The following is a 15,270-nucleotide window of genomic DNA, read 5'->3' on the forward strand; positions in this document are numbered from 1 at the left end:
ATGGTAAAGAAGGATGCTGTACATGACAGTGAAAATCCTGAGCCATCAGTATGTGACAGAAATGGCATGATTCCCATGCATGAGCAAAGCGAGGTAATTAATTAGGATCTCAAAGTACAATTTTAGTCAGTCGGAACCCTCCTTTTCCTTTCCTTTCCTTTTTCTTTCTACATCTGTTAAAATATCTATACGTGAAGAGAATACAAAGAGAAATCTCCTCAGTGGGAATTTCTTACAGGTAACAAATGTTCAGTTTCTAAAATTCTGTGGATTGCTGAAAATCAGTGCTTGCGATTTGAGCTTGAAGTGGAAAATGCATCAGCGTGCCTTTTACGATCCGCGAGGGAAGAGAATTATGTGAACTTAAGATTGCTTCTTCGCTTTTGAATTGTGCCTGTCGGACCACTTGCTGCAAGTTGTTCATGCATGTCTTCCTTTTCTTATCTAATAACAATAAAACCCCCCAAACCGTTGTTTTAAACTTCTCTATGCATATTTCCAGCGTTCTTGGAAATGCCTATGGCTTTGAAAAAGATTTGCAGTAAATGCAAGTAAGAATGACATTCTTAACATAAAAGGCACGTTAGAATAAACATATAGTGTATGTCCAGTATAGTATTAACTCTAAAAATACCATATGGTGTATCTTTATACACATGGGTAGCTGGTGATCACAGAATCACAGGGTAGAGAAACAAGTAACTCCATGCTGAGAGCTCACGAGATTTGTGTTCCAGCTGTGACTTTGAGTAAAGGAGATATATATATATATATATGTGTGTGTGTATGGAGAGAGATAGAGATGAGACAGAAAAATAATGGGAAATGTGGAACTGTTACTGGAGAACGGCCAAACCACAGTATAGGCAAGAATTCCATGTCCATGCTATGACAATGAGCTGACATGAAGGTGAATAATCATGAGGGAAGGTAGATGATTAACGTCAAAAAATAAGGACCCTGAAATGGAGCGGGACACACATCCAAAAATGGTCAAAAAATGCTTTGGTTATGAATATGGATAAGTAGATGAATCAGTATAAGAGAACAGCTTCAGGGAACTATTCTTCAAGGAAATAACTCACAGGGTAGTATTTCTCCATCTCTACCTTGACTTACCAGCTTGAATCTTCCAGCAATGGATCACGTGAGTAAGGCTTGCGCCGGCCAGCTGTTCTGTTTCTTTCATCTTTGTCTAATTAGAAGTAAGTTTTGTTATTTGGTTCAAGGCCTTGCAACATAAGTTATTTAGGAGTTGTATTAAAGACATTCCCTCGCTTGAATGCTCATCGTTAACCGTGTTGTGGAATCCAGTGTGGAAGCAGAACACTACCGAATTGTGGAAAATATTGATAAACATTTAGCTCATATAAAAGATAAACTGAACCTGGCCTATTAATATTGTTTCTTCATCAAATATGCTGATACTGCTGCTGAACAGGTACTATTTGTATTGGGACAGGAGTCCTGCCAGTTGCAGATAAAAAGGCAGACGTCTCTCAGTCTCTCACATGCAGCTCCCTGTGCCATGCAAAACCAAACACATAACCGAAAATCCCAAATATGCTACAAAGCTGGACCATTCCTACAGCGATTGTGTAGTTAACGCAGTCACTTGTAGACGGTGTGGATCTAGTGCATCACAGCTGATTCCAGGTCTTGTACGCTACTTCAAACGCGTACAGTGCCACTTTCTGAGAGAGTCTCATTGTTTTCATTCAGGAGGGACCAACAGCAGATGCCAAAGGTACCGATGGGAATACACAAACAGAAGAAACTGCTCTCTTGAATCACTGTGCTCAGCCACCTCCGGAACCGATAGCAGCGTCTTCAATACCTGCAAGAACTTGGAGGCAAATATTTACTTGTCCTCCGCAGGGTTTACTGGCCCGAACAGTGACAAACGGTACGTAAGAAAGAGTTTAATTAACCTGAGAAATGGCGAATGAAGTACTCATTTCTCTAGATGTGATGATACCACCTGTCTATTGTCCTTGAAAACAATGAAGGGAAATAGCTATGTTTTACAAATCACACTTTTGTTTCAACGTTTTAGCAGGGAAAAAAAAATAATGAAGTGAAGCTAGGATTTGAATGTGTAGTTTTTGTTCCTCCATCCTCTCTTCTGTGTTTAACAGGGTAGGTATGTTGTTGCAATTTGCAAATTGTTTTCATCAGAAGAAAGACCTCCTAATTCTCATCTTGATAGTTTGTTTTGGTGTGAGAGCATTAAGATTATTATTAACACAGCCGGGTTTTTGGCACACTGGATAGCTTTGTGTTGAATGAAGGCAACAAACACGAGACTTTGCAGTCTCATGTTTGGCCAGGTTCTTTTGTTTCTTTATGCCCTGGGCTTGCAAAGCCACGAATTCAAACTACAGGGCAAACTGACCCATTGAGTTTAAGATTCGCCATTTGCTGAAGGCTCACAGAAGTGAATGCTTTGCTGACCAGTCATTTCAGATTTTTCCTAGCAAAAGACACTTCCTGTGGCTTTTGACTGCTCCCACAGCCTCCATTCGCTCTCACTTGGGATTCTTAGGCTTTTATGTTTGGAAATCTGCTGGTCTTCCCTTTGCCACCTGTCACCCTCAAATAAGATTAAGAAAAATCTAGTCTAAAAATGCAATACATTTTCTTATGGTTATGACGAGGGGGATTTATTCAACACCTTTTTTTCCTCTCCTTCAATCTGCTTTTATATCTATGCATGCCTGTTGTTGTTGGATAACTGTAGAAACAGTTTCGGAACTTGAAAAGAGCATCATATTTCCACATATTTTACAATATTTTCCCATGTTTTATAATATTTTCACTTAATGTTCTCATAATATTTTTCAGGGCTTTTTTTTTCCTGTATGCTATCCCTTTTTGACTGTTGTATCAAGGGAAATATCTGTACTACTTCAGGTTATCCAGAGACATGACCTTCTTCAGATTTTTTTCCCCAGGGATAGCAATGTGTTGCACAAGCACATCCAGCTAAAAAACGATACCTAAATTCTTTTAAAAAGTAGGCTGGAGCTGCTGTCACTAGCTCAAAGATGTGCCAGGCTGTACAGCAGCAGGTTCTTATTGCAGTTCTGAAGTAGCTGAAGGAAGATAACCAAATGCAAGATAAGTTAATAAAAGTCTTTGCTTTAAGTTTGGGACCTGTTAAGTGCTTTCCAGAGTGGCCCAAGGCTCACTCAGTACTTTTTGTTCCCTAATCATATTCCTGTTACCATTTTTTTAAAGTATTTTAGGATTTATGAAATCCCTATGGTTAAACTAATTTTTAATGTAGGTGATTTTATTTCTGAAAGTCATGGTACCGTTTTCCTTAGTAGAAAAACAAATGTGATCTAAGAGCAAATAAAGTTGTCCCGGGAGAGGATTAAATACGAGTATTTCTTCTTTTATTTCAGTTGCAATCGTGGTCCTGGTTTGGGCTGTGGTTTGGTCCATCACTGGGACTGAGTGTCTCCCCGGTGGAAACCTGTTTGGAATTCTCTTTCTTTATTTTTTTGCTGTCATTGGAGGTAAAATTTTTGGATTCATTAAAATACGAACACTACCCCCTCTCCCCGCTCTTCTGGGTAAGATATCCTTCCTTCTTTTCTTCTCGAATATTTGTGTTGTTTAAACTGTGAAGTAATATCTGCATGCTAGATATATTTGCATTGGGAGCAAACAAACTGCGTCACGCTCAAAATCTGTAGTGTTTCCAAGTGACTTTTATCTGGTCCTCTCTGAGAAGGTGCAAAATTCTCCAAATTGCTCAGGTGAAATTGTCTGTGTGTTACTGAGTCTCTCTTAATTCTTTGGGAGCCAGAGAACTGTATACCTACAGATTTAAAGGTTATTATCCTTCAGTCCCCTCTGTCAAAGTTGCTTAAAATTTGGTTTTTAATATCACTAAACAGGAGTCTTAACCTGAACCTCCTGTTACAGTAGAATAATTAATTCATAAGGAAATTATTGCTGAGCTGTTTCACATGTATCTTGCACAGTAAAAATATTTTCCAAAGAAAACGCTACGGGAATTCCCTACTACTGGTAATCCAAAGCAATTTCTTTCTTCTCCTTCCTTTATCTCAAGGTAACCGGAACCTGAGAAAATAAACTCACCACATGGAATAATTCTTCTGAAAAGAAGAATTCTTTTGAATCAATCATAACGTTGTTCATATCAACAACTTACTTGATTTTACATAAAAATGCAAAATAGAAATAGGAGATGATAATGACGTTAATTCTGACGTCATCAGAAGCTTTTCAGACTTCTTTCCTAGAGGAGATTTTGGTTAGATCAGTACAATATTGTGAAGTGCTGTGATGTCACCGAAGCTGAAAAATGAAGCTCCAGGTCCTTCTCACCAGCTGTATACTGCCCCTTTGCTACGCTTAGTGCATAACTGAGCAAAGCTGTTGACAGCCAGTAAAACTTTCTGGCAGAGTGGGCTAAAAATATCTGCCTGTAGAGCCCGGATGTGATTTTGTAACCTGCATAGCTGGTGGTGTGCCTCACACAGTAGCGCTGCTTGCAGAAAGGCTCTATAGCTTCAAATACAGCTCCGTCCAGGCAGCGGGCGCCTTCTGGCACTGTTTAGTTTCACCAGCAAGAAAAAATTCAAATGAGAGGGAGGGAAGTTTTGCATATAGCATGCATGCCTGCGATAATACGAACACAGAATGTAACACGCAGGGAGTCTGCCCTTTCTAAGTAAACACCCCCGCTTAACAAAAAAAAAAAAAAAAAAGAAAAGTTTCTGACCATTTGGATTCTGCTTGCTTTTTTTTTTTTTTTAGTTATATCTGTATCTAAAAGTTACGAGCTGAGCATGAAACTGCTTTGTCAGACAGGTAACACTGAACAACAGAAACTTGAGCGTGACAGCACATGTCTGTTGAGTTGCTTAGGTCAGAGTTCGTTATTCAGATCCCCCGTCTGAGGAAAGTTGGAGAAGTCTATGAGTCAGAAGAAGAGATAGACAATGCCTTTGAATTTTCAACACTAAAAATACAAATCTTGTACTCTTACACGCCTTTAATCCACTTGTGCTAGGTGCAGTTAGAGTGTAATGTGGCTGGCTGAGCATTTACACACCTTATAGTGAGCCTTTGAGGAAAAAAGGAGTGAAATTGCTACTGAAACAGTCATAATAGTATATTTTAGGTATACATTGCAGAGGGCTTTCTGCAGCAGGCAACATGGAGCAGAACAGTGAAGAAATCTTTTGAGGTGCAGTTATTTGTTTTAAGTAGATTTCTAGATCGGGGTAGTTCTAGTGACTTGGACCTCAAGCAAACATTGCTAAAAGCATGTGATGATTATGCTAGTTTGATATAATTGTCATGAGGTACCGCAGATTAATTATGCCACTGCTTTTTTTCCGGGAAGAACAATGACTGAAACTTTAGCATGCTCCAGGACAAATCAAGTCCACAGCCAAGGCTCACACCAAGCTGACACCAACCTAAGCCCAGTGTTTGTTTAGTCTTTTTTTGTTTCCTGTTTCTTAACGTGGCTAATATAAAACTACACCACAAAAAAATGTATCTTTACATCATCAGGACCTACAATGAATCTCCGAAGATCTATATTTAAAGTCACCCTTCCCTGCACTTTTCTGTTAGCTTCCAGAGCTACAGTTCTGATAGCTTTGCAGGAAGTCTCCAATTAAACAGTTTTGCTAATATTTGCAAAAGGTTGGATCTTGCAAGAAGCTCAAATAGAGAATAAGAGCAAGTTCCTGATTTCTCCTCCCCTTTTTTCCCCCCTTTGCATAAAGAGTCATATTGCCTGAACATTTTAAAATGCCTAGGTTAGTCCATGAGTAGCTGTTTTAGATTATATTTCCCGATGAACTCAGCATTAATTACCTGTGACACCTGCATTTCTTACATCTAAGAGGATTTTTAACAATTTTCAACTTCTGAGATAAATACACAGTACTAGATGATCTTCCTCTTTTCATGTTAAAACCAGCTAACATGAAAAATATCTTTAAGGATGCAGAGGTGTCTTTGCTTATGGTAAGTATCACCTACATCTGATGAACAAAGCTGAATTCTGTTGACTCGCACCAAAGCTATATGTCAGCATCCTATGGATTTATTCATTGGTGACCTGGTGTGTTCTTAGGCTGCTTGCATTGCTTTAAACATGTCTCTTTCTTTCCAAACCTCAGTCCCCTTTGTTAAAACATGGCTAAAAATTCAGAACATGAATTGTTTCTTTGTCTCTCATAAATACGGTGTCTGTTTTTAAGAATGCTATGCAAGCTTCTCTTGTGCAATGAAAACAGATCATTTGACAGGAGCTTATTTGCTTTCACTTAAGGGATGCTACTTGCTGGTTTCCTAATCCGAAATACCCCGTTCATTAGTGACATCGTCCAGATAAAGCTACGCTGGTCTGCGGCACTGAGGAATGTCGCTCTTTCTATTATCTTGACCCGAGCAGGACTCGGCCTGGACCCAAAGGTATGGCATCAACCATTTGTGTGAGACAAAGTATACAGATTGAAGAAGCTGAATAAGCAGTTCTGTTAAAAATATTGAACTGTTCAGTCTTAGAGGATCTGCAAATTGGAGCACTACAGAAAGCATGGTTTCTATTGCATAGTCATGTGTTCATATTGGCAGTTGGATTTGTAGAGTAGGCAAGCAATCCAAAAAATACCTGAAGAAAACTGATTTTATGAATATTTTCTCACTTGCCTTAAAAAATTTCCTGAATTTTGTGAGCAGAACATCTTGAGGACATGCTCCATCATGGGCTGTCAGGAAGAATTTACACTCCCTGACAAAATCCCTGTCAGTTTACACTGAAGAATTCCCCAATCCTTAAAAGAAAACGTTGCTTGTGTTGATACCAATCAAACAAAACCCACCCAACCAAAAAATCCAAACCTGTGTGTGTCGATTTTACTTTTTTCTTTACTTTTTTTTTTTTTGAATCATTGCCATTTTAATGCAAATATTCTGGTTGCAAAGACGAGTCCTGCTGTGCTACAGAAACAATGCTTCACATCACAATAAAGCTCATAAAGCTTCTGTGAACAAAATGTAGTCTTCCTCCGCACACTATGAAACGTGAGGTTCCATAAATTAACGAAGGCAAGGTTTTCTTCATCAAAACCAGCTGGCTGAAATCAAGCTGTACCACCTTGGCTCCTATCTGTTTAAGTTTAAGGGACTGCTTTAAGTTTCTATAAAACTTAGATGAAGTATAGCTAGTTCAGAACAACTAAACTGATTTTTCTTAACCAAGGGAGTTGCCAATGCTTCAGATACTTAGGAAAATAGGGTTTGTCATTCTTGAAAAATGCCTGGTTTCCTAAATTACTATCATCCATTTTTCCAAGACATTCAGTCTTGTATGAGCATGACTGTGTGTTGTTACACACAGCTTGGATGCTCAGTTCTACGAGATTGCTTTTCTTTCTATTCCATGACAACTTTTTTTTTTTTTTGCCAAAGGAGCTTCATCTTTGACTCATTTTTGCTCCCATGTGGCAATCAAAACTGTCATTTGGGCTCTGTATGTAGCAACGCTTTGATGCAGTTACAATTGTTCCTCGCGTAATTGAAGCTGTGAAGACAAAGATGTCAGTTGCTCTGGTATTCTCAGCCCTAATTATGCCGGGATAAACTGCGCTGGTAAAAAGTGCAACTCATTGTGATGGTTTTTTCCCATGTCAAAATTAGGGACCTGTCCTAAAAGAGTCATGTTTGTGACTAACTGTTAAAGAAAGGCAGCTGTTACAAGTAAATGCTCTGTTTTAGAGAAATTTTTGAATAGAAGCTGCTGAGCCAAATGGAACTTAATCCGCTCTGGATGAGAGACAGCTGAAGAGATGCTCGGCCCCTTGTGCCAACTTTATGTAGTTCTACAACTTTTCATGATTTGTTCATGGATTTGGGGGCAATTTTTTGGGAGTGCTCATGCAACTTGTGGGATTATAGCAAAATCTTTTGTGGATGGAGCAAATGACCTCAAGAGACTATGGGTAAGTCAGCTGCGTTGAGGATCAAATGGATCCCGGCTAGTCCAGCCTCTCACATTTAGTTTGCTCTACACAAGACGCCAAACAGAATTTTCTGCCGCTCCTTCCCGTGACGTGCAGGAACCTTTTTGAACCTCGATGCAGTGGGTTTCACTCCCACGCTTGGAATTTTATATCCAAACCCAGTTGTGCTTGAGCCTGTCTCCGGCTTAGGCCACGTAAAGCTGTCACATCCTGTGCTGCGGCTCAGAGAGAATTCTTTCAATAAACCGTATCGGATCACAAACGTATTTCCTCTCCATAAAGCCAAGGGTACTGATACTAATGTCTGAATATGCTTGTGTATTGCAGGCTCTTAAGAAGCTCAAAGCAGTCTGTTTGCGGCTTTCTTTCGGACCGTGCATCTCAGAAACGTGCACAGCTGCTGTTCTTGCCTACTTGCTCATGCATTTGCCATGGCAATGGGGATTTATATTAGGGTAACGTGCTCTCTTTTCTCCTGTGTGACAGCGGTGCCTGCTTTCATGCTACAGTTAAATGATCTAAGTGCAGTTAGTTCTCTCTGCCAAGCAGAGGCCTCGGTTAATGCCAGTTAGGAAGCTGTGCTTAGCTCCTGTGGTTGGTTGCTCACCATACATGTCTGGCTCTGTGGCTAATTTAAAGGTCAAATTTCCAGGCTGTGGAGGATTACTTGCATTATTACTCTTCTGTGTTTGTGATCTGGGCACTTGAAGAAGGAAGAAGGATGGTGCAATCCCTGAGTCTTTAACCACAACACAAGGGGCTTTGAGGGACAGAAAATGACAGTCCAATTTGGAGAATCTTCATGCTGGAATTCAGAATTTCCCTGTAGAGAGAGGCACATAGGACAATCTTCCTGCTGCAAGTCCAGGATAAGAATGTGGTGTGTCATATTCTGGAGTAATATCCTTGAAGAGAGAAGAAACCTTTTCCATCTAGTTCTATCTAAACTGGTGGACTTGGTCTGGACCCATGTACTACAGCAAGATGGATGAACTTCTCCTCTGGAACACACTGATTTTTATGAGGAGGAACTGGGCTGCCGAGTCTTAAGGATGTCTAGATCGGGTCCTAAATGGGACAATCAAGGCATATATTAGGGAACATAACTGGCCTGTATTGTAGACTCAAGTCTTAGTCTGTGGAGCCCTTTACTTTTAATACTATTGAGTGGGGCGGGATGTAAAAGCTGATTGCAAATCTGCATAGAAATATCCCTGCTTGTAATTAGCAGGGAAAGGTAAGGAGGATACCTTATGTAAAGGGTCTGTTTATTTATACTTTAAAAGAATTGGGGTCAGAATGTTTTAAAGTCTTTCAGTTCGGTGCTTTCTTTTTAAGAGAGGCTGAACCTGTATGTTTTCAGTTTTGTTCTAGGTGCAGTCTCCCCTGCTGTGGTGGTTCCCTCAATGCTGATTTTACAAGCTGGGGGATATGGGGTGGAGAAAGGTATTCCGACTTTGCTAATGGCAGCTGGCAGCATTGATGACATTCTGGCTATCACAGGCTTCAACACTTGCCTTGGGATGGCTTTCTCTTCCGGTATGCTGGTTAATCTGTACGTGGTGAAATCCAGAACAAATAGTGATATTTTGAAGAATGTGTGCTCTGTTATGACTGACTGCTTCGTAACTTAATGACATCTCCTTATAAAGTTCATGTATGAACTCGAATATTGAGAGGGAAATTACCTATGATCAAAAGTCTTGGTGTAACATTCTCTGCTCCGAGTTGTGGCTCACAACAACTTTCAGAGAACTTTTTTCCCTGTCAGCTCTCTGAGCTGCCAAGTCTGGTCCCTGCAGGCCCAACTTAACTGCTTTCAAATTACCCTGGGTTTGGCAATGGTCTTGCAGTGGCTTCTTCTCTGGCTTCTCTGGCACGCTTTCTTGCCATGAGGTTTCAGAGAGAGAAAGTTGCACTATCCAGTTCTTTCAGGCCCATAGGTTCCCTCCTGAACCCCTCACCCCCAGGTAATTTAAAGCAGACACTGTCCTGGAATCGCCCTTGTAGGTCTACAGTGTGGTCTGTCTGTGGCTTACTGAACCCGTTTTTCTTTTGCCAAATAGGTTCTACTCTGTACAATGTGCTCCGTGGAGTGCTGGAGGTTGCTGTTGGCATAGCAGCTGGGGGCATTCTGGGAATGTTTGTTCGATATTTCCCAAGCCACGATCAGGTAAAAACCCAGTAAAAAAAACTTTCTAGAAAATAGAGATTCTTCATCTAAGGTGTGATGTTCTTAAGTACTAATTTCCAAGCTTCATGTGAAGCTGTTGTAGGGGAAAGCTGTGTACAGCGCTAACAACTTCCAGGATGCGAAGCCTATCAGGTGAACATGTGTTTTATAGGTGATTACTTGTTTACTTCAACAGTAACAACGTATGATCTCATAGTCCTTTCTGATGCAGAGTTTGGAAACCAGCTCATCATCCTGCTCTCATTGAAGGTGGTGGAAATGTCCACACGTAAAGTAGGAAGGGTCTGATACCTATTTCAGAGAGTAAAATAATCATCAGATTGATGTGCGACACATTTAGTTCTGTAAGATGTTTCCAGTAGGCCTAAGATTAAAAACAAGTGGACAGATTGTAGATTTTAAGTGATTGGGTATATCATTAGCGCCAATTAGAATGTGTTACTTTCAATAAAAATTAAGGTATATAAAGTGGTCGATTAGTTTACTATTAAGGGGCAATTAAGTGAACAGAAAATTGTGGAAGAAAGTAGATAGGTTCTGGACCGCTGAAGTCAATTCGCAAAGCATCTATTGCCCTTAGTGGAACCAAATTTTCTTCTTTTTAAATAACGTAAGAAGCATAATACAGGAGCTAAACAGATAAATAGAAATGGGGAACAACGGCAGAGATATAACTGTCTGCTGTGAGGCTGGATCAAATAAAATTAGACTGTCCCTGGCAAATGTTTGTTTGACTCGTCCTTAAAAACATCTAGTGGCAAGGACTTCACTTCTCTTTGGATAAACTGTTCTAGTACTTGACTGCAGAGGTAGAAAATCCTGTTATCAGAGCTGAAGCAGGGCCGTTGTTAGAATAGACCATCATGTTCCTTGAGATACAAAAAGGCTACTGGCAATAAGATTTTGAATGGGCACCGGAAAGAAAATATTACATTTCCAAAATTTAAATTTCTTAGAAATTAATGTCCAAAAAACCCCCTCAACTCAACTGAGCAGTTCAAGTCTCACTTGAAAGCTTTGATTCTTTTACGATGGTTAACGGCAATTGTTATTTTCGAAATGAACAGAAGTAACATTTCTCCTCCATTGCTAAAAGAAATTTGCTTTTTTGTTTGTCTCTTTCCTTGGCTGCAGGCATCTCTGGCGTGGAAGAGGTCATATTTCGTACTTGGGCTGTCCATGTTTGCTGTTTTTGGCAGCATCTACTTTGGCTTCCCTGGATCAGGAGGGCTCTGCACATTAGTCTTAGCTTTTGTTGCAGGTGTGGGGTGGTCTGATGAAAAGGTGAATGTTTACATAAAGAAGCATACCGTACCAAAAATCCTTTGAATGTACACCTTGACAGGATTTTGAATTTCTGTCAGGGGTGGTAATGGTGCCTTTATGAAGCTCTAGGGAGTGTCTAGATTAAACAAAACATTCTACTTGTATTTTGGAAGTCTTTAACATTTAGCATGACAGAAAGTTACCGTGTATGTGAATATAAATTGATACAGAGCCTAACATACTGACAGAGAAATACTCACAAGCTTTTCTTAGACATCTTAAGCCATGTAAAGGAGATTTACTTATCAAGACACTTGCCTGGGAACCAAAAGCTTTACGTCCCAGCTCTGTGAGAGTGTCTGTAAACTTACACAGCCACTTTATGGTAAGATTTACGAACAGGTGTCCAAATACATTGTGCACATGGCCTGAATACCCTGAGGTTTTGTCCCCTGTGGTTTTGGGAGGTGAAATGGAAAGCAGTAATTAACCGTCCTCTCTCATCTTTTCCAAATTCCAGCCAGTGTGTTCTGGATAAATTAGAGAGCAGGATGCCCATAAGAAATGGTGATATAAGGCCATACAAAAACCATACAAAAGACTGCTTTTTAGGCACTTTCTCTTAGCTACTAAAGCCTGCTTCCTCTACCTGTTGCTGCCCTGCTACATTTCTGTAGCTTGGCATGTCTCATGGCCTCTTTTGCTTGATACCATCTACGCTTAATGTTTTTAGGGCATCTTTCTCTTTCACAGCTGTAGCCTTGTGATATGTAGTAGGAGAAGGGGAGAAGAAGAGAAAGGAAAGGGGATCAGATATAGCAGAGTCCACATTATTAACCCCACCTAGACCCTGACTTCGTTAAGATCTCAAGGTTTGTTAAAACAATGAAAAAGAAACCATGGTTTCTATTTAAAGTATTACACTTTTTTAATAGATTTATTAATCTATTAAAATTAATTAATAATACACAATTTTAATAGAAGAAAAACTCATCTTGGGACTTAGGATATTACAACTGATAAAGCTCTCTATTGAAAAGCTTTTAAACCATTTCAAAAGGATGGACCTTAAAAGAGTGTATGCAGTCCATAAATGCTGAAATAATGCAAACATCTGTAAAGAGGATTGTTTTTTTGCCAAAAAAGAAAAGAGTGAGATAACATGGAGAACTGAGGCAAATAAAGAAAAATGTTTAGAGATCTGTATATTTTCACCTCATTCTCTTTACAGAAGTTTTTATGTTGCAGTCATCTACCACTGACTAAAGAGCAAGAGATATTGCAGGATTAGTCCCAGAGAGAACACCAAGGACAGGATACATCTAAGCCCTGGATTGATCATTAAGTGACAGAGCACTGCACTTATATTTTCCACACATGCCAGCCTGAAGGTTCATTTGCTATTGTAGAACTCACTTAATTAGAAAAGAAGTGCTATTAGATATGCGAGGCGTACCGCTTCACATAAGTGGAAGATCCCCATTTATCTTGGCAGCAGTTGTTTTAGGAAAACTGTTAGGTGAAAAGTTCAGGCACAAGGAGAAAAGATGGCTTTGCCTTTACACAGTACATCGCACTGGAAATTTCAACTCTCTTTGCTAGTACGGGATTTCAGACTTGCTCTGTCTAACTTTGCTCCGTCTCACAGGGAGACAGGCCTCTGATGGAGTGCAGCGCGAGTGGAGTTAGGTCATGACTGAAACTTTTGAGGGTCAGACTCTGCTCAGATGCAAATGGAAGCACATGTTTAAGCATGTAGTTCCCAAAGGCTCAGAAACTTCCTAGCAACACTGTCCAAACTACATCTTTCTACATACTGAAAATCAGCTATGCTTTATTTTCCTCCTCTCGTCTGCAAACTGCTCTGTTGCTGTTCAAACATCAGCGATTTTTATTTCTCTTCTTGAGATAGCAAGTATTTATTTACCAGCAGAGCAAGACACGCTCTGACCTTTGAAAGGTGCACAACTGATTTTGAATCTTTTAGCATGAGGTCAAAGAAGGAAGAGCAATTCTGGACAATCTTTACGATATATTTTCCGTTTGTCCTTTGATAATTAAATGTTGTGTCTACTTGGCCATACTTTTGTGAATTTACAGATTTTTTTGGTTTGATTGCAGAGGGAAGTAGAAAAAATTGTCGCAGTTGCATGGAATATCTTTCAACCTTTTCTTTTTGGTTTAATTGGAGCAGAAGTATCTGTTACATCTCTTAGGCCTGAAACTGTTGGTAAGATCATTCACTAATTATCCAGCTTTCATTACTAGCTTCCAAAGAATCTCTATAAAGAAATCTAAAGCAAAGCAGACTATGACTGCCCTTACCCTGCCAAAAAAACCCACCAAACCCCAACAAAGACCCAACACCCCTGAAAAGCAAAAGTTTTAGGAGGCTTATTCCTCTCAGGCAGCTATGCACAAAAGTACTGAGAAGTGTTTGTCTTTGTTGCAGGACTCTGTGTTGCTACATTAGCCATTGCCCTCGTTGTGCGAATCATAGCGACGTTCCTGATGGTGTGTTTTGCTGGGTTTAATTTCAAGGAGAAAGTATTTGTCTCGTTGGCCTGGATGCCCAAAGCCACTGTCCAGGTAAACAGTCCAACATCACTTTCATTCCAGGCTAAATCTGTTGTCCTCAGCAAAGCTCCTCGAAACTAGCACAACAGCGAACAGGGAGAGGATCAGGCTCAATAACCGCAGAGTGTGGTATATGGACGGTTTATATTCTAAACTGCCCTAAGTCTGCTTGAAAAGTGCATGGAGAGCCTTCTTTGGGAAGCTGTATTGCTTGCATCCTGGCAGAGAATTGTACGTGTATCATAGGAAGTTTAACTGTTTCTCAGCCATTGCAGGTTATTGTGCCTTTACATACAGCTTCTGAGAACTCTCAAAACAAAGGTAAAAGTGTTTCCCTCTTACAGCACATGAAGTGTCTGCAGGGACGGTCGCACCAGAGGCTCAGAATGGGTTTTCAGTTTGTGGTCATTTTAGTAAAGGGTGGTCCGACAGCCATATTGCTAGAGAAGCCTTGGGCTGGCTGCATTCCTGCTCCTTTATTTCAGTGATCATTAAGTCATTTAGACTTTGCTTCAGTAACATGATTACTTGCAAACAAAAGTTAATAATCAGAACAGGCAAGGGTTTTTGCAAGATTTGTGAACTGAATTTTCAGAAGCTGCTACTAGTTGCCTGTTTTCAGGACCCATTTTCAAGGTGTGGCATTTTAATAGCCGCAATATGCAATATACTGGCCCATTTCAATAATCACACATTCTCCAAAACTGTGGATAAAATGGCAGCTGAGCAATGTTCTTTGCAGGAGGGAGCCACCCAGATAAACTCCTGAGCTTAGGAAATTCAAAGTGTAGCCAAGTGAAAGTTGTTCTCATAGGTGTAATATAACACCTCTGTGCTCCCTAGAAATGAATGAGTTGAATGTACTAAAAATGTCACATTTATGTTAAATGTTGACTATGACGAGTCCCTTTCTTTCCTTTTTCAGTGCTAAAGGTTACTTGATCCATCTCAGCAATGTGTTCTTTCCTACAGGCTGCAATAGGTTCCCTTGCCCTGGATACAGCAAGAAGTCACCAGGATGAGCAACTGGAAAAATATGGAATGGATGTACTGACAGTAGCTTTCTTGGCTATCTTGATCACCGCTCCAGTCGGAGCCCTGGCTATTGGCTTGGCAGGGCCCAGACTTTTGCAGAAGGCTCAGACAAGTAGCCAGGAGGATGAGAAAGGTGCTGAGGTTGTAGAAGAGGCAGAGGACTGTGAACCTTCGTAA

The 15,270-nt window shown here is 40.2% G+C and overlaps 1 protein-coding gene across 1 annotated transcript; it reads left to right on the forward strand.

Moving 5' to 3' along the window:
* On the forward strand, positions 1 to 15,270 carry LOC141464421 (sodium/hydrogen exchanger 9B2-like). Its single transcript, XM_074147325.1, has 11 exons — positions 1 to 93; positions 1,723 to 1,906; positions 3,411 to 3,581; positions 6,329 to 6,471; positions 8,349 to 8,476; positions 9,385 to 9,560; positions 10,088 to 10,194; positions 11,350 to 11,499; positions 13,603 to 13,711; positions 13,934 to 14,070; positions 15,031 to 15,270. The coding sequence occupies exons 1-11, from the start codon at positions 1 to 3 to the stop codon at positions 15,268 to 15,270; spliced, it is 1,638 nt and encodes a 545-aa protein (XP_074003426.1).

The sequence above is a fragment of the Numenius arquata genome, chromosome 5, assembly GCF_964106895.1.
Source record: "Numenius arquata chromosome 5, bNumArq3.hap1.1, whole genome shotgun sequence".
Lineage (NCBI taxonomy): Eukaryota > Metazoa > Chordata > Aves > Charadriiformes > Scolopacidae > Numenius > Numenius arquata.

Excerpts from the sequence above, each read along its gene's own strand:
- LOC141464421 (XM_074147325.1), top strand. The coding sequence starts at position 1 with ATGGTAAAGAAGGATGCTGTACATGACAGTGAAAATCCTGAGCCATCA. Across the intron at positions 94-1,722 it reads CCATGCATGAGCAAAGCGAG|GAGGGACCAACAGCAGATGC; the intron begins GTAATTAATTAG and ends GTTTTCATTCAG. Across the intron at positions 3,582-6,328 it reads CCCTCTCCCCGCTCTTCTGG|GGATGCTACTTGCTGGTTTC; the intron begins GTAAGATATCCT and ends CTTTCACTTAAG.